Below are 26,053 nucleotides of genomic sequence, written 5' to 3' on the forward strand. Positions count from 1 at the left end.
GTGTGTGTGTGGGGGGGTGAGTGTGTGTGTGGGGGGGTGAGTGTGTGTGTGGGAGGGTGAGTGTGTGTGTGGGGGGGTGAGTGTGTGTGTGGGGGGGTGAGTGTGTGTGTGGGGGGGTGAGTGTGTGTGTGGGGGGGTGAGTGTGTGAGGGGTGAGTGTGTGTGTGAGGGGTGAGTGTGTGTGTGAGGGGTGAGTGTGTGTGTGAGGGGTGAGTGTGTGTGTGAGGGGTGAGTGTGTGTGTGTGTGTGGGGGTGAGTGTGTGTGTGTGAGGGGTGTGTGAGGGGTGAGTGTGTGTGTGGGGGTGTGAGTGTGTGTGTGGGGGCGAGGGGTGTGTGTGGGGGCGAGGGGTGTGTGTGTGGGTGAGTGTGTGTGTGAGGGGTGAGTGTGTGTGTGTGTGTGTGGGGGTGAGTGTGTGTGTGTGAGGGGTGAGTGTGTGTGTGGGGGTGTGAGTGTGTGTGTGGGGGCGAGGGGTGTGTGTGGGGGCGAGGGGTGTGTGTGTGTGCGCGCGCGGGTGAGAGGGGTGTGTGTGCGCGCGCGGGCGAGGGGTGTGTGTGTGCGCGCGCGGGCGAGGGGTGTGTGCGCGCGCGCGGGCGGGCGAGTCAGTCTGGACGTGCATGTCTGAAATGTGAACCCCGCTCTCTGGCTGCTATTCACTGAATTTGTCAACAAAAGATCAGAATTACTCCAACATTAAAAATGACAAAAAGTAGGTAATACTTGAAGCATCTGTTGAATAAGAGAACTGTTTATTTGTAATAACTAAATACATGTAGCAAAATATTTTATATTTGTTTGTGTGTTTGTACCTATTGTACAATAATAATTTTTTCGTGGTTTAATTCTTCAACATAATAAGAATGTTTCTTAGGGGTTCCGTCAGTCCTCTTGGGAGGTCAAAAGAGTTCTGTGGCTGGTAAAGTTTGGGAAATGCTGGGTTCACAGTGGGTATTGTCGGCTGACTGGGGTTTTCCAGTCAGCCTCCATTTTCCTGATGTGACTGGGGGCAATTCAACTGCCTGGAGGTGGACCCTTAAAGGCTGGGGGAGTGCTCTCGGCAAGCAAGCCCTCCCTGTGTCCGGGTGTGTTACAGTGTGTGTGTGTCAAGGTCTGATTACAGCCAAAGAGCAAATCCCTCCTCCCCACACCCACACTCTTGTGGCCTGGCTGAGGGACTTCTGAACTTTTTCATGACATTTTTCAAAGGTTGCTGACAAGCACCTCCATATTGAAGCATCCTGTTAGTTACTTACCCTTTACGACAGCCAGCTGGTCCTCTCAATCCACCCCCGCCCCGCCCCGCCCCGCCCCGCCCCGCCCCGCCCCAGAGCCCACCCACGCCTCTTAACTGCACAAGGGACCTGAATCCATGTCAATGAAAGGATCACTCTGGACACAATCCCAAAGGACGACAGGTCTCCCTCTGGCCCCAGGACAAAGAATCAATTCCCATTCCTGCTTCCCTGCCCCGAAGAGAAAATTGGTCTCACTGTGATGTTATTGCAGCCGATTACAGATTGGATATAAATGGAGGCAAAATTGTGGGAGGGGAATTCCCTCTTTTCCCAAACTGTGAGGTGTATTTTATTGATAAATAATATGAAGTGCCTATTTTAAATGACACACAGTTAGAATTACAATTGTGTTGTCACTTTCGGAATTGATTTTGATGAGCTAATTTAACACACACTATACTTTTGACATCTAACGATAGCTTTTTTAAGAGAAACAGATTTGAAGTAAATGTTGTCTTTAACAGAAATACATTGAAAGCTGAAACAAGCGGATCAAAAACATTCTGTCTCCCTGTCAGCAAAGTAAATCCCCTTTTGGTCCGGATATTGCTGGAAATTTGTGCCATTGTGAGGGGGCACATCTACATTGTCCTGAGATCATCCCATGAAATTATCATGATCCCACCTAATCCCATTAACTCAGTCGAGGCAACTGGTGCCCGTGGGACTGTGTCCCATCGTGAGCTCATGTCTCCTGGAGAGTAGGAAGCACAGCACAGAACACAAGAAACTTCATAATCATATCAGAAAACATCTCCAGACTTAAGCAATGATGTGGAGATACTGGGGTGGGCACAGTAAGAAGTCTCCACCAGGTTAAAGTCCAACAGGTTTATTTGGAATCACAAGCTTTCAAAGCAGCGCTCCGAAAGCTCATGATTCCAAATAAACCTGTTGGACTTTAACCTGGTGTTGTGAGACTTCTTACTATATTTAAGCAAGGCAAAATTCCTGATATTGTAAGCAGCAATTTATAGTAAACACAATGAATTCCATATAGTCCTTTAAAACCAAAATAACTTACTTTAACAGCTCTGATTACTTTGATCCCAGGTTGATTCAGAAAACACCGATCCCTCAGAAAGCTACAGATTCTGTCCACTGCATCCCTCAGATGCTTATTAAAATCATTTGGCTCCAGATTATTTTTAATGAAGTCGTCCAGCTTCCTCTGCTCTGTGTTGTATAATTCCATCCTTCCAGTTTTCACTCAAAGTGAGGTTGGTATAAGCACAGCTCCTTATAAAGCAGCTGCTAACACCTCCCTCAAATATTTAAAACATCTACCTGAGTAAGACTACCCAATAAATCGATGTTCCACACGTCACAGTTTCGGATCTCCACCCTGTTCAAAAGTTCCCGTTTCAGTGGTTGTGGTTAATTCTAAGCAAACAGCAAATAGATTTTGATTTCCTCAGAAACATGACTTGTTTGGCATGTTGAGTTTCGGTTTCATTTCTCCAGTGCCAGAGCAGTCTGTAAGCACTCGTGCTGATTGTGAGTTGATAACAAAAACAGGACGTGTTTACACAGCATGACCACAGGGCGTCCCAAAGCATTCACAGCCAATTCCACATTATTGAAGTTCAGTCACTGTTATAATGTAGGAATGTCATGGAAAATATAATTGTGTTCTCCTTCCAATTCACATCAGCACGATCCTGTGGTGGGGAGCTGCCAAGAAAACACGTGTGAAATTCCCCCATAATCCCAGTGGGAATTTGATGGAAAAGAGTCGAATTATAAAGTTGGAATTCCTCCGACTGTGTTGATAACATTTTCACCTTCAGAAGAGCACAGCTACCTCAGTATTAGATTATCTGAATCTACGGGCGTGATTTTATCATTAGGTTGTGCCCATCTTTGGGCGCGAAAACTTGGTAAAGTCGGGCGTGAGGTGAGTAGCGCGATCCATGCCCGCCTCCACGGCAGTTCCCCCTTTACCAAGGCCCGAAAATGGACGTGATTGGGACTGTGCCCGAAAAGGGTGTGACAGCCATTTGCATGTATATAGAATCATAGAATCCTACAGTGTAGAAAGAGGCCATTCGGCCCATCGAGTCTGCACCAACCACAATCCCACCCAGGCTCTATCCACATATCCCTACATATTTTACCCACTAAGCCCTCTAACCTATGCATCCCGGGACACTAGGGGGCAATTGAGAATGGTCAATCAACCTAGCCCGCACATCTTTGGACTGTGGGAGGAAACCCACGCAGACACGAGGAGAATGTGCAAACCCCACACAGACAGTGACTCGAGCCGGGAATCGAACCCAGGTCCCTGGAGCTGTGAAGCAGCAGTGCTAACCACTGTGCTACCGTGCCGCCCAAATTGACTTAATGGGCTGCACGCCCAACTTTACTGGCACCTCCCCTTTACCACCGCGTTTGCCAATCCAGAATCGGCGTGGAACAGATATGCTCCATTAAAGTCTGATTCAGGCACTCCATCAGTGAGGGTTAGTGAGGAGGTAAGTGTGTAGAGTCCGACAGCTCTCTGCTGCTTATGGGTGTCCTTTTATTGCAGCCATTTTCTTTCTCGGGCCGGTGGCGGCCCTGCGAGGGGGGGGGGGGGGGGCGTGGGGAACTATTGCTCAGCAGGGTCTCTGATGTCCAGCTTGCAGCACAGACCCGGGTCTCAGCACTGACCTCAGGTCTTGTGGTGCTGCTGGGTCCTAGTGCACTCAGCACTCTTCCAGCTGAAGGATGTGCACAAAGCCCTTGGAAATTGCACTGCTGCAGCCTCTCAATGTTTCAAGGAGCTGTGACTTTGGGGAGTATTTGGCTGGGGAAATTGGGGGGTATGGACAGTGACTGTTGATAGGCTAGGGGTAAGCAGCATTCCTTAACTTCTACATGGGTTCCTCTCCATCTCCAACACCCCCCTTCAGAGTGACGAGATGTCTTTTGCGATGCAACCAATCGATCTTGCTGTTCCTTTGGTTGCTGCTGGAGCTGAGGAGCAGGAGGAAGAATTGCAGCACAGGAGACCTGGGCCTTACCACTTCCACATGTAGAAGGAGATGATCACCAGAGGCAGGACCTGGACGCCATTCACACAGAGGGGAGGGGCACAGGAGAAGGACGGCAGTTCTGTGCACGAGTGTCATTTGAACAGATGTCGGACAGCGTGTGCCGCCGACATCTCCCGTCCGAAAGGAGACAGTGCAACACCTGTGCAGCCTGTTGCAGGACCTGGCACCTAGGGGCGGGGGCGGGGGTGGGGGGGGCACAGAAGCAGGTCACAGAAGCCATGTATGACCGGGCAGGGGAGGTGGCGCGTGGGTGATATGGGTTACCCGCTTCGGACATGGCTGATGAAGCCTGTGTGGAGGCCTGTGACTGAGGTGGAGACCTGCTATAATGAGGCCCATGTAGCCACCCACGCGATAGTGGAGAGGTACATTGCGCTCCTCAAAATGCGATTGCGGTGCCTGGACCGCTCTGGCAGGGCCCAACAATACAGCCCTGTGACCTCATCCCGCATTGTGGTCGTGTGCTGTGCCTTACACAACCTGGCTCTGCAGAGAGGTGACTATTCGAGGAGGAGGACGTGGAGGCTAACCAGCCGGGCATCGCTGGGGAGGATGACCAGCAGGAGGAGGAAGAGGAGGCAGAGGAAGAGTACGCCGAGGAACACAGCCCTGGCGCTGGAGGGCTGGCAGCTCAGATGAGGCATGTGAGGGTGGCAAGGGAGGCCCCTGATCACAAGGCGGTTCAGTCGCTAGGGGCTTGTGTCTGTGGGCTCCATCCGCCCCACAAAGTCTTTCTATCTTCTGCAACATCATCACAACAGAGTGGTGGGCCTGGGTACGCTGTGTTAGTGAGTTTCTTTGGCAGGCAGGAGCGTAATGACGACTCCATGATGAAAATGCCCTGGTGCAAACTAGTCTGATTCCTACCTGAGCTCCACATGCACGCTGGCATCTGGGCCCTCATCTGTGTGGTTGGTAAGGGATCTGAAACCCTCTTACAGGCCCCTGGGGAGGGTGGGGTGGGGGGATGGGAGCGAATCGCTCGTGGGTTCTGGGGAACCAATGGCTTCCTTTTCTCAGTGACACAGCATTGAGGGGCCTCCCCAACTGACATCAACATGAGGCATCACTCCGGCAATCATCAATGAAAGAGGATTCCTGTTCGAGACAAATCTGAGACGAATGAATCACAGGTGAGTGGTGAAAAAACATTTAATAATTGCAATAAAGGTGTTTAAATAATAAATTCTAACATAAAAACTTGTGAACGGAAAATGTTAAGGTGCTTAAAGATCTATTTAACTAGTGCAGTCCTTCATCCTGCCATCTCAGTGCAACTACAACTTCCTAACCTTACGTGGCCTACCACTAAGTCTCAGTGTCTCGCCAGAATGTACATCGGAGGTGGAGGGGGCCAGCTGCCTACCTCGCCCCGTTGTCTGTGATGCGTGTGGCGGGCGTCCTCTGAAGGCCCTGGACCTTGAGGGCCCTGGCCAGCTTCCAGGTATGTGGGACATTTCCATGACACCCCCTTAATCCCACTGGCCCTGAGGTGCCCCGGTGTCAGGAAGGGAGGAGTCAGAAGATGTAGCCGCAGCCACAGTCTCCTGGCTGGAAGGCCCCGGCATGGGCTCGAGCCCTTCCTCTTCCCTTGGGGTTCCGGTGGGCCCCTGGATCACTCCATGGGATGGCGGTGCTTCCGCAGTGAGCTCCAGAAGCTCCAGCGTCACCTGGCCCTGCCAATCCTGGAGGACTACCTGAGTCCTATGGAAGGTGGTCGAGCCCTCTGCGATGGCCACCTGAGTCGGAGTACACCTGTTAATGGCCGCAGCAAGTGCCCTCGGACCGGGCCATGCTCTGCAGCCCTTCAGCCATGACCCTCTGCGACTGGGCCACGTTCTCAAGGGCTGCTGCCGTAGCCCGCTGTGTCTCAGTGCTGTCCCGGTGGGTTTCCTTCAGGCTCTCGACTGTCTCAGCCATGGGCCGCAGAATTACGAGAAGCCTGTTCAGTCCCTTAGCTGTGGCCTGCTGTGATTCAGCCATTGCTTGGAGCCTCATGGTGAGGATCTCCTGCCCCAGACTTTCCACTGCGGACACCACTCTTGCAGGGAACCTCGCAGGACGGGCAATAGCTGGTCCGTCCGAAAACTTTGGGATTCCACCCACCAGCCTCTCAGTTGTGGCCGTCAGCCCCTCCTGCATTCCCTGGCTCTGTTGCTGCATCTCCAGCAGCTGAGGGAGAAGTGATCTCAGAGGCCCAGCCTGTAGCCTGGAGCCAGCTGAGTCCTCGCCTCCGGCAGACCCCCGTGTGTCAGAGGCCTCGGACGTTCCCTCCTCCACCCAATGTACATCAGCAGATGTGCCGTGCTCACCAGAGAGCGACCCAGAAGCCCCACAACTAACTGGACCAACCGACGTGTCAGTATCTGGGATTGTGAGTTGTGAGGTGGAAGCTGACGCCAAAACGGTGCCACTCGGAGGTCCCTTCACCCATATCCTCCGAGGAGCTGTCCTGAGCAGGATGGGCAGGAGCTGCAGCAGGGGCCTGTAGTCCAGAAGACCCTGGGGCACCCGGTTCTGTCCCTGCAACACAGGACACAAGGTTAAGTGCAAGGGAGGGAGAGGAATCCGGGATGCAAAACACGTGAATCACATTTCTCCATTGAACATAGAACCAGGCACAAAGAAAATTACATCACAGGAACGGGCCCTTTGGCCCTCCAAAGCTGTAGCGACCAGGCTGCCCATCTGATTTGTTACCCCCTAACTTTCCAGGGACCATGTGCCTCCATTCACGTCACTGACCTTTCTGCTTCCGTGACCTCCCCGGCAGCGAGTTCCAGGCACCCACTACCCTCTCTGTGCAAATAAACATGCCTTGTACATCCCCGTTAAAACTTGCCCTTGTACCCAAAATTCAAGCCCCCAAGAAGTTGCTTCAAAGTGAATGGAGAAATGACAGGTGCTGACGTCTTGACAGCAGCCCGACCGTGCTGTCACTCACAGCCCGCATCTCCCCTTCCCTTCAGAGCTCCAGCATCTGCTCCTCAAAGGGGGTGAGGGCCCAGAGGTCTGGCTCACCGCAGCTGTCTTCACACTCTCATGGGTGTTATGGTCAGTCTTCTCTTGTGGAGCCAGAAGGAGCCATGAAAGAAATGATGGCGTGACTGCTGCAGAGTATCAGGTGGTGGCCCTTAGAGAGCAAGCGCAGTGGGGTTCTTGGGGGGGGGGGGGGGGGGGGGGGAAGGAAGGTTGTGCTTGGGGGACAGGAGCTGGAAGCATGCACGGTGCTGGGGACGGGAGGATCTGGGGAAGATTTGGGGGAAGATGCAAGATGGGGTTCAACACTCACCCTTGCTGCACAGATGAGGTCATTGACCTTTTTCTGGCACTGCTTCCCGGTTCGGGGGGCCAGTGCCCTGGCACTGACCGAGGCGGTGACTGCCTCCCAGGCCGCATTTCCATCAGAGCCCCTGGGTCTGCGTCCTCCTGGGGGGAAGAGGGTGTCCTGCCTTCCCTCTGCTGCATCCAGTAGCCTGCCCAGATCGCCCTCAGAAAAACAGGGAGGGGGGTGCGGGTGGGGGGTTGCTGGTCATGCGCACAGTGTCCTGCACTGCCTGCCTGTCCATTCTTGAGTTTTTAATGGGGCTGCACCTCGTTCGGGCAGATCAGCTGCAGGCAGTTTGGCAGAACATTCCAGCAAGTTCCATACAGTTTGCTTCTTAGCATTGAGGGGAAGGCAAGTGAGAACTTGCAGGTGTGCTGATGGGGAGATGAGGGCTGTCAGCGACAGCGTTGGTCGGGCTGCTGTCAAGACGTCAGCACCTGTCATTCCTCAGTGCCTCAATGATTGGGGACAGGGGAGAGAGATGGAGGTGTCACACAGCCATCGGAGTCCGGAGGAGATGGGGGCCTTGTGCAGGAGGCTCTGGGGTGGGGGTGCGGGGGATCACTCTGCCTGATATCTGTAGAGTGGAGGCGGGAGGGTGGATCTCTCTGCCTGAGATCAGTGTGGGGGAAGGGAGAGGGGCTCGCAATCGGTCTGGGTGGTGGAGAGGGTGCGGGGATAAGGCAGTCAGTAATGTTGTGGGGGGTGGGACAATGTGGGGGCAGGGGGAGGCATTATCCGGCCCAGAAGGGATGTGGCAGAGAAGAGTTATTCTATCATTTTTTTTCTACGCATGCGCAGTTGGAGGCTCCGATCGGAGCTGCAGCGTCCATGTGCCCTTTATTTTCTTATTTTTTTGCCCTATTCCTCCTTTGGCATGATGGCACAGTGGTTAGCACTGCTGCCTCACAGTGCCAGGGACCAGGGTTCGATTCCGGCCTTTGCACATTCTTCCCATGTCTCTGTGGCTTTCCTCAGGGTGCTCCGGTTTCCTCCCACAGTCCAAAGATGTGTAGGTTAGGTGGAGTGGCCATGCTAATTTGCCCCTTAGTGTGCCAAGAAGTGTAGGTTAGGGGAATTCATGAGGTAAATACAAGAGGTTCTAGGGATAGGGCAGGGGGGTTGGGCCTGGGTAAGATGCTCTGTTGGAGAGTTGGGGGAAACTCGAAGGACCAAATGGCCTCCTTCTGCACTGTAGGGATTCTATGATTCATTCTTCGAAGTGTTGATTTGAGTTGGGGTGCCACCAGTCCTCCAGGTCCTCATGGTGAGGCTTAATGCTAATAATTAGTGGGTACCAAAACTGAACCTTGCCTGACCCCAGTCGCAATTTCTGCTTCCCTTTAAGCAATGCCAGCACCAAACATATCTTCCCAACCCCTCCCCTCCCAGTCCCACAAAGGGATTGTTCCCTCTATTACATTCTGATTCACTCTTCCATCTTCCCTATCACCTGTCCACCATCTACAAGGCACAAGTCAGGAGTGTAATGAAATACTCTCCACTTGCCTGGACGGGTGCAGCTCCAACAACACTCAAGAAGCTCAACACCATCCAGGACAAAGCAGCCTGTTTGATTGCTACCCCTTCCACAAACATTCACTCCCTCCACCGCTGGCAAACAGCGGCAGCCGTGTGTACCATCTACAAGAAGAACTGCAGTAATTCACCAATTTCTTTCGACAGCATTTTTCAAACCCACCACCATTACCATCTAGAAGGACAACAACAACAGATACCTAGGAACATCACCACATGGAGGTTCTTGTCTAAGTCACTCTGTCCAAAATTGGAAATATATCACCATTACTTCACTGTCTCTGGGTCAAAATCCTGGAACTCCCTCCCTAATAGAACTGTGTGTAGCATTTGAAGAAGACAGATCACCACCGCCTTCTCAAGAACAACAAGAGATGGAGAACAAATGCTGGCTTAGCCAGCGACACTCCCATCCCGTAAATGAATTTTAAAAAATAATCCATTTGCCTTCCACAGATATCTTCCTATGCAAGCGCAAAGGATTTAACAAATGGCCTTTCCCCTCTTCCCTTACCACCATTCAGATCACTAAATACTCTTTCAATGTATTAATAGGTGAATCTGGCTTACATGTCACAAACTATGTCCTCCTAACCTGGAGCAGCAGAGGGACATGGGCCAGGTATAAGCTGCAGACCAGAGCGGCAGCTAAAATGAGTTTGTGACAATAGTCACAGAGGAAACTCAGGCTTTAGAAACATGGCAAAGATTAAGAGAGATCTGTCCACGAAAACACTCTTGCAGATTCTGAACAAACACCATGACATGGAAGTGAGATTTTGCCTTCAGAAAGGGAGTGGTTTTTTTTCTCTGTGTGACCTCGCCTCGTAGAGCTGGAACCTGGCAATTTGAGGCCAAAGCATTTGATTTGATAATTAAATTGCCTGCTGTGATGCTCTGTAAGTTTACACGTCCAGCCCCTGACTACAGCTTTGAACAGGCAGCCAATCTTTCTGAGTCACCACTCAGCTGATTCTGCTCTTGTTGATTTTGTTTGTGACGCCAGGCAGGAATCTGAAACTGATCTACCTGGAATTCAGTACCTGTCACCTGCAGCAAGGTTCACTTCCTGCTCTCACTGTCAGGTTATTTCCCGGACTCTGCGGGGAACTTTCAGGAAATGAAACTTCAGCTCAGATCTATCTCACTTGTTTGTTCTAACAGTGCAGGAGGGTGGCAGCAAGCAAAGGGCAGCAGGGCTGTGACGTTCTGTCACAGGCTGTCAGAAAGAATTAAAGGAGTGAGGAGGGAGCCAGAGACTCACTCACTTATTTAACGGAGGGAAACACAGAGCAAGACTCAGAGCAGTGGAAGCGGACAGAATTTTATTCACTTCTTCCAGGTCAGACAGTTGTGTTGAGGAAAACTGCGAAAACAAATCGTGCAGGAAAGTGAATCTGTCAACAATCTGCAGATCCAATTTCTTCTGACCTGATTGGATTTGTCCTTTCAGTTCAGGAATCTCAGTATTCTAATTCTAGATTTTAAAATGGGTTGTTTTGAATCTCAATGCCACTCACAATTTAAATAAGTTCTTAATATTCTCTGATCGGGGACAGTATCATTTCAAACACCCCAGGGCCATTTTTCTCCAATTACACTCATTCCCTTAGACTCCATTGATGATCTGCTGAAATGATAATGGAAAATCAAGGGAAACCCCACAGAATTCCCGAGCCCAGGTTTTTTTTAACCTCCCCAGTAACCCAAACCCACACCCACAGACGGTAGCACATTACACCGCTCGCTGAGAGCCACTTCAGGCAGATGCCAGTATTGAAGCTCAGAAGACAGACACTCCAGTTTCTGAATATGTTAATAATAGACAGGATAGATCAACAAAGACACATCCAAATGCAAATGGAAGAACAGATTGGGAATCTGCTGCTTATTTTTCCAGGCTGGGAGGAAGGAGTTTGTGCAGATTGGTTTCTTTGGGATTCAGATGTTGAGTAGAAAGCCAGACTTTAAGATTATTGTCGATGAGATTTACACAACAGTTACTCCTCACACTTTGCAGCCTGTGCCTGGGATAATGTGTAGTGTGTGTTAAATTCTGACAAGAGGCTGTTCTCACTGCTGTCATCGCTTCTCGGCCTTTTGGCTAAGATCAAGTGTGGTCTGCTGATGCTGCACTTGGTTGAGGTCATTGGGTTGCATTTAAGCTTCATTTTCATATGAAGCAATTTTGTAAAGCGGCATCTCGGCCTTTTGGCTAAGATGCAAATGAGATTAAGCCTTGGAGGAGGTGCAATGCCTACTCCAATCAGCTTGGCTCATGTAGATCAGGCCCAAGACAGGAGTGGAGGCCCTGTCTTGTCAGCTTGGATCGGGAATGTCTCAACTTGTTGAGACTCTGAATTGGACTTGATTTGATTGAATTGGAAAAGTATTTTTTAAAAATTCTGACAAGAGGCTGTCTGACTACAGTGTCTCCCCCAGCAATGCTGTCATGCTGATTGTCACCAATGAGGAGCGCATGCAGATATTCCTGAAGAATGAGAAGGGGAAAACATCTACATATGACGTTCTTCCCTTGGAGTCTGTTCAGGATTTTAAAGCACACGTACAGCTGCAGGAAGGTGTTACAACCAGACAGCAGAGCCTGGTATATGAGGGGAAAGAGCTGGAGGATGGCTGCACACTCGCCGATTACAATATTCAGCCAAAGGGAACCATCTTCATTACACTACGTCTACGAGGTGGTTAACATGCACTTGCAGCGGTTAAGATGATCCCTAGATATTACAGAAATGAATCGCTTCTTGGCCTTTTGGCTAAGATCAAGTGTAGTATGGACAGGCTGCGCTTGGTTGAGGTCATTAGGTTACACTTTAGCTTCATTTGAAGCAATTTTTAAAAGCGGCATCTCGGCCTTTTGGCTAAGGTGCAAATGAGATCAAGCCTTGGAGGAGGTGCAATGCCTACTCCAATCAGCTTGGATCATGTAGATCAGGCCCAGGACAGGAGGTGAGAGCCCTGTCTTGTCAGCTTGGATCGGGAATGTCTCAACTTGTTGAGACTCTGAATTGGACTTGATTTGATTGAATTGGATAAATAAATAAATAATCATTTATAGTGTATTAATTGATCTTTTTTTCATACATTCCTGTTCTCTCATGTGCAGTTTGTAAGAGACCTGGATTGCACAGTCACTGACTTAATGATGCTTTTGGCTCTTATTACTAACCTTCTTGCATTCTCAGCTAGGAAAAGATGCTGGTTTAAGCCACTGAACATGATTTTTACAAGTTACAGCAACTTAATTAACAACATAGGAGCAATCAGGAAACCAGCGAGGTAATGTGTCCAATTCTCACAGAATCACAGAATACTACAGTGCAGAACAGGCCCTTCGGCCCATTGAGTTTGCACCAATGCATGAAATGCCCTGACCTGCCCACCTAATCCCACTTGCCAGCACTTGGCCCGTAGCCTTGAATGTTATGACGTGCCAAGTACTCATCCAGGTACTTTTTAAAGGATGTGAGGCATCCCGCCTCCACCACGACCCCCCCCCCCCCCCCGCCCACCCGCCCCAGGCAGTGCATTCCAGATTCTGATCATTGACTTTGTATTACTTCAGTTCAAATGAATCTTGTCTGATCATTGGTCTAAAACGTGGTTTGTTACCCTTAGAGATTCTTCTGAAGGGTGAGGCTAATAATGATCCAGTCCCTAATGAGGTCACAGCTCCAAACTGGTCTCTCATTCAGGACAATTCACTTCCTCACTTAAAGAGACAATGAGTTAGCTGTTAAAGCAATCCCAAAAACGTCTCGCTGTGGAGAAGGGGCAAACATTCCCCGTATAAACATCAGAAAAATATCAACAAGGATTATCTTCCTATTTCATTTTAAAATAACTGTTACAGGTAATTGCTTTAGCCTGAATGTGATCTCAGAGAAATGTTTGTGTTCAGCATTGGAATAATTTAATCTGGCTGCTTCATGTTTTACAACAACAAAGGATATCAGGACTACAATTTACTCCTGCTAAAATATCCAATGTGATTTGAAAATAAAACTGTTTATTTGTATAAAAATAAGATGTGTGTTTATATGTGTCTGAATCATCGGTGGTTTTTCCTGAGTTACATCCGGGATCCATATCCAAACCCAGGTTTTGATGATTTACCCAACTGAGTGTTCGGGGGAGAATCAGCTGTGAATGGGACACCTCTGAACAATGTCCAAGAATCAGCACCGGCCCAGATTTTCCTCACTTTCATTTTATTAATTATATTGCACCGGTTGATCTTCTGATCCCCATCACATGACTGGCGGCATTTGGAATTCCCGACAGCAGCAGGCGCCAGGTTGGACCTGAAGGGAAAATGTGGAAAATGGCCAAAAGTCAGTTTCCCGCTGGTGGGACACAAGTTGGCAATTTTCCAAACCCAACGTTCATGTTGGATTGGGTAGCCCACTGCACCATGTTAGGAATTGTATTTGAATATCATGAAGACTCATTAATAAATTGGCGGCATGGTGGCACAGTGGTTAGCACTGCTGCTTCACAGAGCCAGGGACCCGGATTTGATTCCCGACTTGGGTCACTGTCTGTGCAGAGTCTTCATGTTCTTCCCGTGTCTGCGTGCGTTTCCTCCGGGTGCTCCGGTTTCCTCTCACAGTACGGATGATGTGCTGGTTAGGTGCATTGGTCGTGCTAAATTCTCCTTCAGTGTACCCGAACAGGCGCCGGAGTGAGGCGACTAGAGGATTTTCACATCGAAACATAGAAAATAGGTGCAGGAGTGAGCCTGCACCACCATTCAATATGATCATGGCTGATCATGTACTTCCAGTGTCCCTCTACCCCTTGATCCCTTTAGCCACAAGAGCCACGTCCAGCTCCCTCTTGAACATATTTAACGAACTGGCCCCAACAGCTTTCTGTGGTAGAGAATTCCACAGGTTCACAACTCTCTGAGTGAAGAAGTTCTTCCTCATCTCAGTCCTGAATGGCTTACCCCTTATTCTTAGACTGTGCTCCTAGTTCTGGACTTTCCCAACATTGGGAACATTCTTCCCGCATCTAGCCTATCCAGTCCCATCAGGATTCTAAATGTTTCTCTGAGTTCCACTTTCATTCTTCTAAATTCCAGTGAGTACAAGCCCAGTCAATGCAGTCTTTCTTCATATGTCAGTCCTTCCTTTCTAGGAATCAGTCTGGTGAACCTTCGCTAGACTCCCTCAATAGCAAAAATGTCCTTCCTCAGACTAGAAGACCAAAACTGCACACAATACTCAATGTGTGGCCTCTCCAAGGCCTTGTGTAACTGCAGCAAGACATCCTTACTACTGCACTCAAATCCTCTTGCTATGAAGGCCAGCATGCCATTAGCTTTCCTCACCACCTGCTGTACCTGCATGCCAACCTTCAGCGACGATTCCACCATGACACCCAGGCCATGTTGCACTTCCCCTTTTCCTAAACTGCCACCATTCAGATAATAATCTTCCTTCCAGTTTTTGCCACCAAAGTGGATAACCTCACATTTATCCACATTATATTGTAGTTACCCACTCAGCCAGCCTGTCCAAATCACCCTGCAGCCTCTTAGCATCCTCCTCACAGCACACACTGCCACCCAGCTTAGTGTTGGCTGCAATTTGGAAATCATTGCAGTGTTGTCAGCCTACTTGTGACACTAATAAATAAACTTTAAAGCAGCTGGTCACAATCACACCCACACTCGACATCACTTCACTCTTGGCCTATAATTACATTCACCAGATGGTCATTGCATTGAGTTCACGGCTGTTCAGGTAAGACCAGCGGCAACTCAAAGTGGAGTCAGAGTCTAGGCCTACCATGTGAAGCGAGTGGGGAGGTGGCCGGATTGGAAGGTACAGGAGGGCAAAGGGTTGATTGGGTTGGAGTGTGGGACAAGGGAGAGGAAAGGGAAGGTGCTGTGGGTGGGAGGAGGGGATTGTAGTTGAGGTGGTGAGGGCAGGAGGAGATAATCATGAGAGTAGTGGAGGGAGGGGACCTGCTGATCCAGTCAGGGCCCGAGAGCAGAGCCAGTCCTGTGGATCTGCGCCTCAGTTTAAATGGCTGTGCTAGGAACACCTCTCCAGGACCCAGTCAGAGGAAGCAGAGGGCCTGTTAGTCCTGTGACAGTCCTGCCCAACCTGATGCACAGGCCGTGGTCCCTCCTGTGGGCTGCTCGCAGTGCCAGTGGTTTGCCACAACAGCAACATGTGGGAGCTTGTGGAGAGCATTGCAATCGCAGACAACCACATCCACAAAGTGTCTGAATCTCAAGGAAGTTCGACTTTGGAGTTGTTGAGCTGCAGTCTGAGATGCAGACATTGTGGGGAATCACAAAGGGAGGAACTTACCTGGACACCTTATCCAGGAAACAATCTCACTCCTTGGGTTAGGTGCTGGTTCAGATCTAGAGAGTGATTAGGGACAGGACAGTGTGACTGGGGGTCAGGGTGGTCTGGAGAACCCAGGCGCAAAGTAACAAATAGGGATTTATACACCATAGGGCGATGCTGCAGTGCTGGGAACCACAGCCATTGCCCTTAACCAACAGACACGAGGTTCCTGCTGTCCTGTGTGCATGAGGGCAAAGTCGGGCAGATGAGAAAACACACCACAGCACCGTGGTTGGAAAAATGTTGGAACGTCAAATTATTATCAGAAAGAGTCGAGATTTAGCCCTTTGAACCTGCTCTGCCAGTCAGCGAGGTCATTGCTGATCTACCTGACTCCACCTTCCCATACTCTCCCCATAGCCCACAAAAACCAACTCCAACACTCAACTCAGACACACGCTGCGGGATTTTACGGCCCCGCTCGTCCCAAAACCGTAAAATCCCACCTGAGATCAATGACCCATCCCATGATCCGCCACTCGCCCGATCTGATTCCCATGGTGGGCGGGGTGGTGTGGCCAAAACAGGTTTTTCCCTCTCCGCAACCTGTACAAAACTTAAATCATAGAATTCACATCAGTGTTGGCAATGTGGAGATGCCATGATGCTACCAGCCACAACACTGTAAAACCTTCCCTGTCAGGGGGTCGGTTAAGCTCAGTTGGTTGGATAGCTGATTTGTGATGTGTGAGCGACAGGTTCAATTCCCACACCGGCTGAGGTTATTTTTGAAGCTCCACTATCTCAGCTTTGCTTCTCATCTGCGCTGTGGTGAACCTCAGGTTAAATCACAAGTCAGCTTCCACCTCCCCCCGCCCACCGTCCCCCACAGACTCAAAGGGGAGCACAGTCTATCGTCAACTGGAATTACAGTGACTTTATTTATGGTTAGGCTGACACAGTTAGTATCAAATCAAAACAATGCCTTTCACCATAGGGCCTGAGTCAGGATGGCTGAGTGACTCTGAAACATTACATGGTAAATGTTTGCTAATTTGCATCCCAGTAAGTTTCATGTTTACAATTTATGTAGCATCACGCCTTAAATATGTTACTCCATTCTTAAAGTTACAAAGCCAATGCTCAGAATGGACCGGGGAAACCCAAATCCATTCCTTACTTGTTTCAAAAACCAAAGTCAAATTCCTATTAATAATGGCTTATCAAGCAGGTCAGTTTTTATCTATATATAAATGCTGTGTACTGAGTCTTGTATTAAAACAAAGATTGTTTTAAAAAGAAAACATTGGGGTGAGATGAGATTTCTCAGAGTAATAAGTGCTCTGAGGACCCGGGGATTGGGGGTCGGGGTGTGGGGGCCGGGAGAGGGGGAGGGGGTGCGCAGTATCGCATCAATCCGCACCGCCCCAATCATTGCTCGGCTGGAGATGGTCTGCAGGAAATGGAAAGTGAAACTGATCAGAGGCTGTTTGCTGTCAGCAACAACACAGCTCCCCGGCTGAGGGTGCGATAATTTGTCAGACACTGAGGGGATTTTTCGGAAATTGAAACTCGAGTTCAGATATATATTTTTATAACAGAGCCGGAGAATGTTGGGCAATCAGGGAGCAGCAAGGCTGTGACGTTCGGAAACAGGCTCTGAGAATAAAAGGGGGAGGAAGGGAGCCAGAGACACTCGCAGACAGAATAGTTTCACACAGAAGCGACGGAGCAACATCCAGAGCAGCAGAAGCAAAGAGTTTTATTCACATATTCTCCAGATCTGAGAGTCGGTGTGAAGATAAACAGAGAAGACTAACTGCGCAGAAACAGAGCATCAGAAAATATTCTGCAGTTTAACTTTCCTGCACCTCTGCAAATACTGTGAGTTCATTCTGCTTTTGGTGGATTTTATTATTTTATTTCTGGTGTGTAAATTGGTTTGTTCTGAATCTCAGTCGCGATTTATGATAAATTATTATACAAACCGGGTGGGAAAAAAATAAAGCAAAACATTTAAAATCTCAAACATGTTGGAGACAAAAATGTGAAATCGGATGTTATTTATTCCAAGGGAGGTTTTCCAATATTTGAAATCAATGCATTAAACATTGATTCACTCAAATTACAAAGGTCATGGCTTGTTTTTAATTAAAATAGTAAGAGGTTTGGGGTGAATTTCTGAGGCGGGTTCGGAATGGGTTACATTGAATCTCACTCATGATTAAAGATACAATCTGATTTCAATGTGGGGACAGTGCATGAGAATATCATTGCAAATTGAAACAGCGAGAGAGATGTGAGTGAGATCAAACATTTTTCTCTCCCCGGGTACATTTAGATTTTGGGCGGTCATTTTCATCTCGGTGCGGCATTTAAAACAAACTGAATTCTGATGGAACTCTTCACAACAATTTCATCATTTGTTATTGGGGCGGCAAGGTGGCACAGTGCCAGGGACCAGAGTTCAATTCCGGCCTCGGGTCACTGTCTGTGTGGAGTTTGAACGTACTCCTCGTGTCTGCAGGGCTTCCTCCGGATGCTCTGGTTTCCTCCCACACTTCGAAGATGTGCAGATTAGGTTGATTGGCCATGATAAATTGTCCCTTAGTGTAAGGGGTAATTAGCAGGGTAAATACATGGGGTTAGGCAGATATGGCCTGGGTGAGAGAGTTGTTGATGCAGGCTCGATGGGCCAAATGGCCTCCTTCTGCACTGGAGGGATTCTATGATTCTATGAACATCCAACACTTTAATCGTTCCAGGTGTAGAGACCTCTGCTGTTAGTTTATTAAGGATGATGAGCACTTCTGAGAATTAAACGCCTTCATTCACAGCTCATGCCAGACGGTTTATTTAAGTCACTCTTGTGACATAAAGCAAGATTTAAGAATGTGGGAAGGCTGGGAAAGGGTTTTGTGAAGAGTGGGATCATTATCAGTTCTTCCAGTTCCCGCAAAGTATTCACCCCTGAAATGTTTACACATCTCAGTTTGGGTTCTGCTAGGATCACCACTGAATTCCACATCTCGGTGCAACTTGGTCCAAACATGGACTTAAGAATTAAATCGAGAGGTGAGAGTTACTGCTCTTGACAGCAAGGTAGTATTTGACCAAGTGTGGCCTCATGGCCCTGGTACCACATCGCCACCGGCTGCTCAGTATGTTCAGCGGTCCATGGCTTTGATGTATTGCTCCACTTGGGAATAAAACATTGAAAGGAAGTCAGATTGAGTTGGGAATACAGTCAGTGCGAATTGCACAATATATTCTTTCCCTAGATTCTGTAACTGTCTGGACAATACATTGCATGTTCAAAATAGTATTATGTGACTGATCACAATACGCAACATCTTTGATTTGATTTATTATTGTCACATGTATTAGTATCCAGTGAAAAGTATTGTTTCTTGCGCGCTAGACAGACACTGACATTTAGTCCATTTCTCAACAGAAATTTGACAAGATGAGACTCCAGGTGAAGTTTATGACCGGTGAGATTGTTGAACTTGAGGTCAACCCTTCCATCCAAGTCTCGGCTCTCAAGAAGATGATCTATGAAAAAACCAAGGTGCCCCATTTCCGTCAGCGCCTGATGGTTCAAAACGGAAACACGGTGGTTTTGAGAGATGACAAGCGGCTGTCTGACTACAGTGTCTCCCCCAGCAATGCTGTCATGCTGATTGTCACCAATGAGGAGCGCATGCAGATATTCCTGAAGAATGAGAAGGGGAAAATATCTACATATGACGTTCTTCCCTCGGAGTCTGTTCAGGATTTTAAAGCACGCGTACAGCGACAGGAGCGTGTCCCAACCGATCAGCAGCGTCTGATGTACGAGGGGAAACAGCTGGAGGATGGCCGCACACTCGCTGACTACAATATTCAGTCTGAAAGCACCATCTTCCTTATGCTACGTCTGCGAGGTGGTTAACTGCTTCAGCACCAATATGGAATTAGTGAAAAATGTTACACAAGAACTAGCATAAAGCCTGTTGTACTTTTCACAATGTTTCAATCTGTGAGGTTCTGGGTCTCAGACAGTAATTTTAATTGGAGCTGTGACTGTCACTCTTGGCTTGTTTGATTTATAACATGGGGATGTTTGTGTATATGTTGGTGCCTGTCTACCAAGCAGGTCACTGCCTGCACTCATCGTCTACAGGAGATGTGTTAGGTAAAGCATGGGTGGCACGGTAGCACAGCGGTTAGCACTGCTGCTTCACAGCTCCAGGGACCTGGGTTTGATTCCCAGCTTGGGTCACTGTGTGGAGTTTGCACATTCCCCTTGTGTCTGTGTGGCTTTCCTCTGGGTGCTCCGGTTTCCTCCCACAGTGCAAAGATGTGCGGGTTAGGTTGATTGGCCATGCTAAAAATTGCCCTTAATGTCCTGAGATGCGTAGGGTAGAGGGATTAGTGGGTAAATGTGTAGGGATATGGGGGTAGGGCCGGGGTGGGATTGTGGTCGGTGCAGACTCGATGGGCCGAATGGCCTCTTTCTGTACTGTAGGGTTTCTATGATTTCTATTCTATGAAAGCAGGGGAGGGTATCTTTAAAACAGAAAAATATTTTTATTTTATAAATGAGGCCAAAGGCGACAAAACCTTTTCCTTTGGGATATGAATTCAGTTTAGGCCCAAACTCACTCAAGTCTGCTGCTTGTGGGAATCGTCTGTGAAACAGGTTGTGTGAGCGTCAGTGTTAACCTAATGTATGTGTGCTCACAGCATAAACATGATTCCAGTTCTAATTCTCACTCAGGCTGGTGCCACAAGATGGTTAATATGAGAAATGGGACACTTCTTGTTGTGGGGCATGGAAACCTACTGTATATAATGGATGGATAAAATGCTGAATAAAACTTTTCTCAGTTCACAGTGATGTTAAATATCCTGCGAGTATTCCTTTAGTCTCACTTCATGTGAGTAGATGTGTTTGTGTTCAAAATAGAAATGATTTAGTCAGAGTGCTTTGTCCATTGCAATAACATTATATATGGCTTGGACTGTTCATTTTGTTATCATGTGCAATCTTACTTGAAAATAAAGCTGTTTCTTAAATTATAATGCAGTTGAGTTGTTTTTTGCCTGGTGAACATTTGTAAATTGGCACTGTCTGTGAACCTGTGTATCTTACATCAGAGATCCAAAGTTCAAACCATTTTCAGATGATTTCTCCGAACCAAGAGTTGAAAGGAAACTACACTGACTGATACACTGAGGACTCACTATGGTCTGGGTTGAGATTAGCCTCAGTGCATTGAGACAATAGTAACAATATCTAGGAACCGAATTAAGAGACACACAAAGGGCACAGATCAATTTCAGTATTGCTATTTGCCACTTGGCTGCAGCTGCTTCCTGTGTGATGTTCAGTTCGTACAAGATCCCACACGGGGGTATCCCGTACGTGTAAGCTATAAATCAACTCTATTCTGAGGTCTAAGGTGTGGTCAGATACATCACTGGATTTTAATGGCAGTGATTTTACACTCAAGGAAGTGTTGGTTTGAGAGGCAGGTCTCCTGTGATTGTAAGAAGGGTGAGGTCTCGAGTGGAATGCGTAAAAAAAGAGGTTAAGGCTGAGATTGGAATGGGGTGGAGCAGGGGAAAAGGACGTGAACAAGGTCGGAGAGGGCAGAGTTAGAAATGGACAAACTGTGAGTCTGTGAGGAAACAATCACAAAGTGGTGTCTCAGCACAAGGAGGGAATGAGCAACTTTCAAATAAATAACACACCAAAACTTCCAACTATATCGTGCACTTATATTAAAAACCAAAAAATACAAGCTAAATTGAATAGAGGAAAGAAACTTTAATGAATTAAGTGAGTAAAACAGGGTTAGGCAGAGAGGGCAGTGTAAGTGCTTTGTCACAACAGCAGCATGTGGGAGTTTGTGGGCAGCATTGCAATTGCAGACAACCACACACAGGAACGGCCCTATTTTACCATTTTGATTCTAAATACTGGGTGGACTTGAAACTGGGAGTGTTTCAGATCCGACTTTTAGACCCGTTCTCAGGCGCCCCCATACACACACTGCCTGAAAAAATATCAGCGAGTCCAAATCATACTACACAAACCTGTGGATGGGGCTTAACGCACCCGACACCCTGCAGCTCCGATCGGCGCCTCCGGACTCCGATGGCTGTGTGACACCTCCCTCTCTCTCCCCTGTCCCCAATCATTGAGGCACTGATCCACCCCCTCATCAGCACACCTGCAAGTTCTCACTTGCCTTCCCCTCGATGCTAACAAGCAAACTGTAAGTTACTTGCTGGAATGCTCTGCCAAACTGCCTGCATCTGATCTGCCCTAACGAGGGGCAGCTCCATAAAAAACTCAAGAATGGACAGGCACGCAATACAGGACAATGTGCGCATGACCAGCACCCTCCTCCCCCCCCCTGTTTTTCTGAGGGCGATTTGGGCAGGCTACTGGATGCAGCAGAGGGAAGGCAGGACACCCTCTTCCCCCCAGGAGGACGCAGACCCAGGATTCTGATGGAAATGTGGCCTGGGAGGCTGTCACCACCTCAGTCAGTGCCAGGGCACTGACCCCCCGAAACAGGAAGCAGTGCTGGAAAAAGGTCAATGACCTCACCCGGGCAGCAAGGGTGAGTGCTGAACCCCATCTTACATCTTTCCCCAAATCTCCCCCAGATCCTCCCATCCCCAGCACCCTGCATGCTTCCAGCTCCTGTCCCCCAAGCACCTCCTTCCTTTCCCCCCCCCAAGAGCCCCACTGTGCTTGCCCTCGAAGGGCCACAATCTGATACTCTGCAAGAGTCACGCCATTATTTCTTTCATGGCTCCTTCTGTCTCCACAGGAGAAGACCGACCATAACACCCATGAGAAGGCAAAAACAGGGGGTGGTGAGCCAACCTCTGGATCCTCACCCCCTCTGAAGAGTGGGCACTGGAGTTCTCAAGGGAAGGGGGGATGCGGGCTGTCAGCAACAGCACGGTCGGGCTGCCATCAAGATGTCAGCACCTGTCATTCCTCCACTCACTTTGAGGCAACGTCTCAGGGGCATGCGCTTTGGGTGCGAAGGGCAAGGTTTAAAAGAGATCCATGAGGCATGTTTATTTGCACAGGGAGGGTAGTGGGTGCCTGGAACTCGCTGCTGGGGGAGTTCACGGAGTCCAATACAATAGTGACCATTAGGGGGCGTCTTTACAGATACATGAATGAGATTGGAATAGAGACATATGGTCCCCGGAAGGTTAGGGCGTAACAAATCAGATGGGGAGCCTGGTCGCTGCAGGTTTGGAGGGCCAAAGTGCCTGTTCCTGTGATGTAATTTTCTTTGTGCCTGGTTCTATGTTCAATGGAGAAATGTGATTCACATGTTTTGCATCCCGGATTCCTCTCCCTCCCTTGCATTTAACCTTGTGTCCTGTGTTGCAGGGACAGAACCGGGTGCCCCAGGATCTTCTGGACTACAGGCCCCTGCTGCAGCTCCTGCCCATCCTGTTCAGGACAGCTCGGACGGGTCCACGGACGATATGGGTGAAGGGACATCCGTGTGGCACCGTTTTGGCGTCAGCTTCCACCTCACAACTCACAATCCCAGATACTGACACGTCGGTTGGTCCAGTTAGTTGTGGGGCTTCTGGGTCATTCTCTGGTGAGCACGGCACATCTGCTGATGTACATCGGGTGGAGGAGGGAATGTCCGAGGCCTCTGGCACACGGGGGCCTGCTGGAGGCGAGGACTCAGCTGGCTCCAGGCTACAGGCTGGGCCTCTGAGATCACTTCTCCCTCAGCTGCTGGAGATGCAGCAACAGAGCCAGGGAATGCAGGAGGGGCTGACGGCCACACTGGGCCAACTGAGAGGCTGCTGGGAGGAGTCCCAAAGCTTTCAGCGGATCAGCTGTTGCCCGTCCTGCGAGGTTCCCTGCAAGCGTAGCATCTGCAATGGAAAGCCTGGGGCAAGGGATCCTCAACATGAGAAGCAGGCTCCAAGCGATGGCTGAGTCACAGCAGGCCACAGTTGAGGGACTGAACAGGCATCTCAAGATTCTGCGGCCCATGGCTGAGAGACTCGAGAGCTTGCAGGAGACCCAGTGGGACAGCGCTGAGACACAGTGGGCTACGGCAGCAGCCCTTGAGAACATGGCCCATTGAGAGGGTCAGCCCTAGAGAGGGTCATGGTGAGGGGCTGCAGAGCGTGGCCCAGTCTACAAAGGGCACTTGCTGCGGCCATTGACAGGTGCCCCGGACCCCGGTGGCCATCGCAGAGGGCTCGACCACCATGGGTAGGACGCAGGTGATCCTCCATGACTGGCAGTGCCTGGTGATGCTGGAGCTTTTGGAGCTCACTGCGGAAGCACCGCCATCCCATGGAGTGATCTAGGTACCCACCGGAACCTCAAGTGAGGAGGAAGGGCTTGAGTCCATGCTGGGGCCTTCCAGCCAGGAGACTGTGGCTGTGGCTACACCTTCTGACTCCCCCCTTCCTGACACCGGGGCATCTCAGGGCCAGCAGGATGAAGATGGTGTCATGGAAAGATCCCACACACCTGGAAGCCAGCCAGGGCCCTCAAGGTCCAGGGCCTCCAGAGAACACCCACCACGTGCATCACAGACAACGGGGCGAGGAAGGCAGTTGGCCCCCTCCACCTTCAATGTACATTTCGGGGAGTCACTGAGACGTAGCGATAGGCCACGTACGGTTAGGAAGTTGTTGTTGCACTGAGATAGCACAGGTGAAGGGCTGCACTAGTTAGAAAGATATTTAAGCACTTTAACGTTTTCTGTTCACAAGTTTTTATGTTAGAACATATTATTTAAAGACCGTTATTGCAATTATTAAATGTTTTTTCACCATTACCTGTGACTAACTTGTCTCAGATTTGTCTCGAATAGGAATCCTCTTCCATTGAAGATCGCTGAGGGATGCTTCAAGTTGATGTCAGCTGAGGAGGCTCCTCAATGTTGTGTCACTGAGAAAAGGAAGTCATTGGTTCCCCAGAACCCACGGGCGATCCCCTCCCATCCCCGACCCCACCCACCCAGGGCCCTGTAAGTGGGTTTCAGATCCCTTACCCACTACACAGACGTGGGCCCAGATGCCAGCGTGTATGCGGAGCTCAGATTGAAGTCAGACTAGTTTGCACCAGGGCATCATCACAATGGTGCTGAACGAGTCATCATCACCCTCCTGCCGGCCAAAGAAACTCGCTAACACAGCGTACCCAGGCCCACCACTCTGGTGTGACGGTGTTGCAGGAGACAGAATGAATTTTGGGGTGGGGGGGATGGAACCCACAGACACAAGCCCCTAGCGACTGAACCGCCTGGTGTTCAGGGACTCCATTGCTGCCCTCGCATGCCTCATTTGAGCTGCCAACCCTACAGCGCCTGGGTGGTGTTCCAAGGAGTGCTCTTCCTCCTCTTCCTCCTCCTCCTGCTGGTCATCCTCCCTAGCGACAGCCAGCTGGTCAGCCTTCACATCCTCCTCATCCTCCTCCTCCAATAGGTCACCTCTCTGCAGAGCCAGGTTGTGCAAGGCACAGCACACGACCACAATGCGGGATGAGATCACAGGGCTGTATTGTTGGGCCCTGCCAGAGCGGCCCAGGCACCGGAATCGCATTTTGAGGAGCCCAATGTACCTCTCCACTATCGCGTGGGTGGCTACATGGGCCTCATTATGGCGGGTCTCCACCTCAGTCACAGGCCTCCACACAGGCTTCATCAGCCATGTCCAAAGTGGGTAACCCATATCACCCACGAGCCACCCCCGCAGCCTGGGTTCCTCCTCAAATGCCTCAGGGAGGTCAGAGCTCCTGACAATGAAGCTGTCATGCACGCTGCCTGGGTGCCTTACGCAGACGTGCATCATGTTCATATTATGGTCACACACTTGTTGAACATTCAGGGAGTGGAACCTCTTCCTGTTGATGAATCTTTGTGGTTTCTATAGGGGGGCCGGGGGGGCCTTGAGGGTGATGTGGGTGCAGTCGATGGCCCCCTGAACGTTAGGCATCCCCGCAATGGCTGCAAACCCTGCCCCGGGCTTCCTGATGGCCTGGTCCAGGTTGAATTTGATGTGCTGCCCTGCCCGGGCACACAGGCCTTCTGTGACCTGCTTGACACAGGTGTGCACAACTGACTGGGAAATGTCACAGACATCTCCGCAGGGGGTCAGGAAGGAGCCAGTCGCATAAAAGAGCAGCCGAGAATTTGACAGCCACCAAGAGTGGGTGCACCCCCCCCGCCCCTCCACCCCCCCAACCTCTCCATCCCACCCCCACACCCTGACCACCCCCACCCTCCCCCCACCCCCCCAACTCCCCCACCCTGACCACCCCTACCCTCCCCCACACCCCCCCACCCCCACCTCCCCCCAACTCCCCTCCCACTCCCCACCCTCCCTCACTGCCCCTAGGTGGCAGGTCCTGCAACAGGTGACACAGGTGTTGCACTGTCTCCTATCGGAGTGGGAGATGTCGACGGCACACGCTTTCCGACATCTATTCAAATGACACTTGTGCACGGAACTGCCAGGGTCTCT

At 49.8% G+C, this 26,053-nt stretch overlaps 3 protein-coding genes and 1 non-coding gene across 5 annotated transcripts in view; 3 read left to right on the forward strand and 1 right to left on the reverse strand.

The window, feature by feature from the left end:
• Positions 1-2,561, reverse strand: part of LOC144502304 (2'-5'-oligoadenylate synthase 2-like) — a 44,877-nt gene extending 42,316 nt beyond the window's left edge. Inside the window, exon 1 of the mRNA XM_078226115.1 lies at positions 2,317-2,561. Coding sequence (XP_078082241.1) covers positions 2,317-2,487 — 171 coding nt within the window. The 5' untranslated portion in view covers positions 2,488-2,561. The remainder of the gene's footprint in view (positions 1-2,316) is intronic.
• On the forward strand, positions 602-20,592 carry LOC144502928 (polyubiquitin-like). Of its 2 annotated transcripts, XM_078227354.1 has the most exons (3): positions 602-706; positions 17,131-17,413; positions 18,984-20,592. In XM_078227354.1, the coding sequence occupies exon 3, from the start codon at positions 18,996-18,998 to the stop codon at positions 19,461-19,463; it is 468 nt and encodes a 155-aa protein (XP_078083480.1). In that variant the 5' UTR covers positions 602-706; positions 17,131-17,413; positions 18,984-18,995; the 3' UTR covers positions 19,464-20,592. The 2 variants fall into 2 exon arrangements, with proteins under 2 accessions (XP_078083480.1, XP_078083479.1); XM_078227353.1 differs by lacking the exon at positions 602-706 and having other exon boundaries at positions 17,111-17,413.
• LOC144502305 (polyubiquitin-like) lies at positions 9,900-11,910 on the forward strand. Its single transcript, XM_078226116.1, has 2 exons — positions 9,900-9,971; positions 11,614-11,910. The coding sequence occupies exons 1-2, from the start codon at positions 9,900-9,902 to the stop codon at positions 11,908-11,910; spliced, it is 369 nt and encodes a 122-aa protein (XP_078082242.1).
• Positions 11,958-12,147, forward strand: LOC144503246 (U2 spliceosomal RNA). Its single transcript, XR_013499462.1, has one exon. It is a non-coding gene; the product is annotated as a U2 spliceosomal RNA (small nuclear RNA).
• Positions 20,593-26,053: the final 5,461 nt, after the last annotated feature.

Source organism: Mustelus asterias, chromosome 13, assembly GCF_964213995.1.
Source record: "Mustelus asterias chromosome 13, sMusAst1.hap1.1, whole genome shotgun sequence".
NCBI lineage: Eukaryota > Metazoa > Chordata > Chondrichthyes > Carcharhiniformes > Triakidae > Mustelus > Mustelus asterias.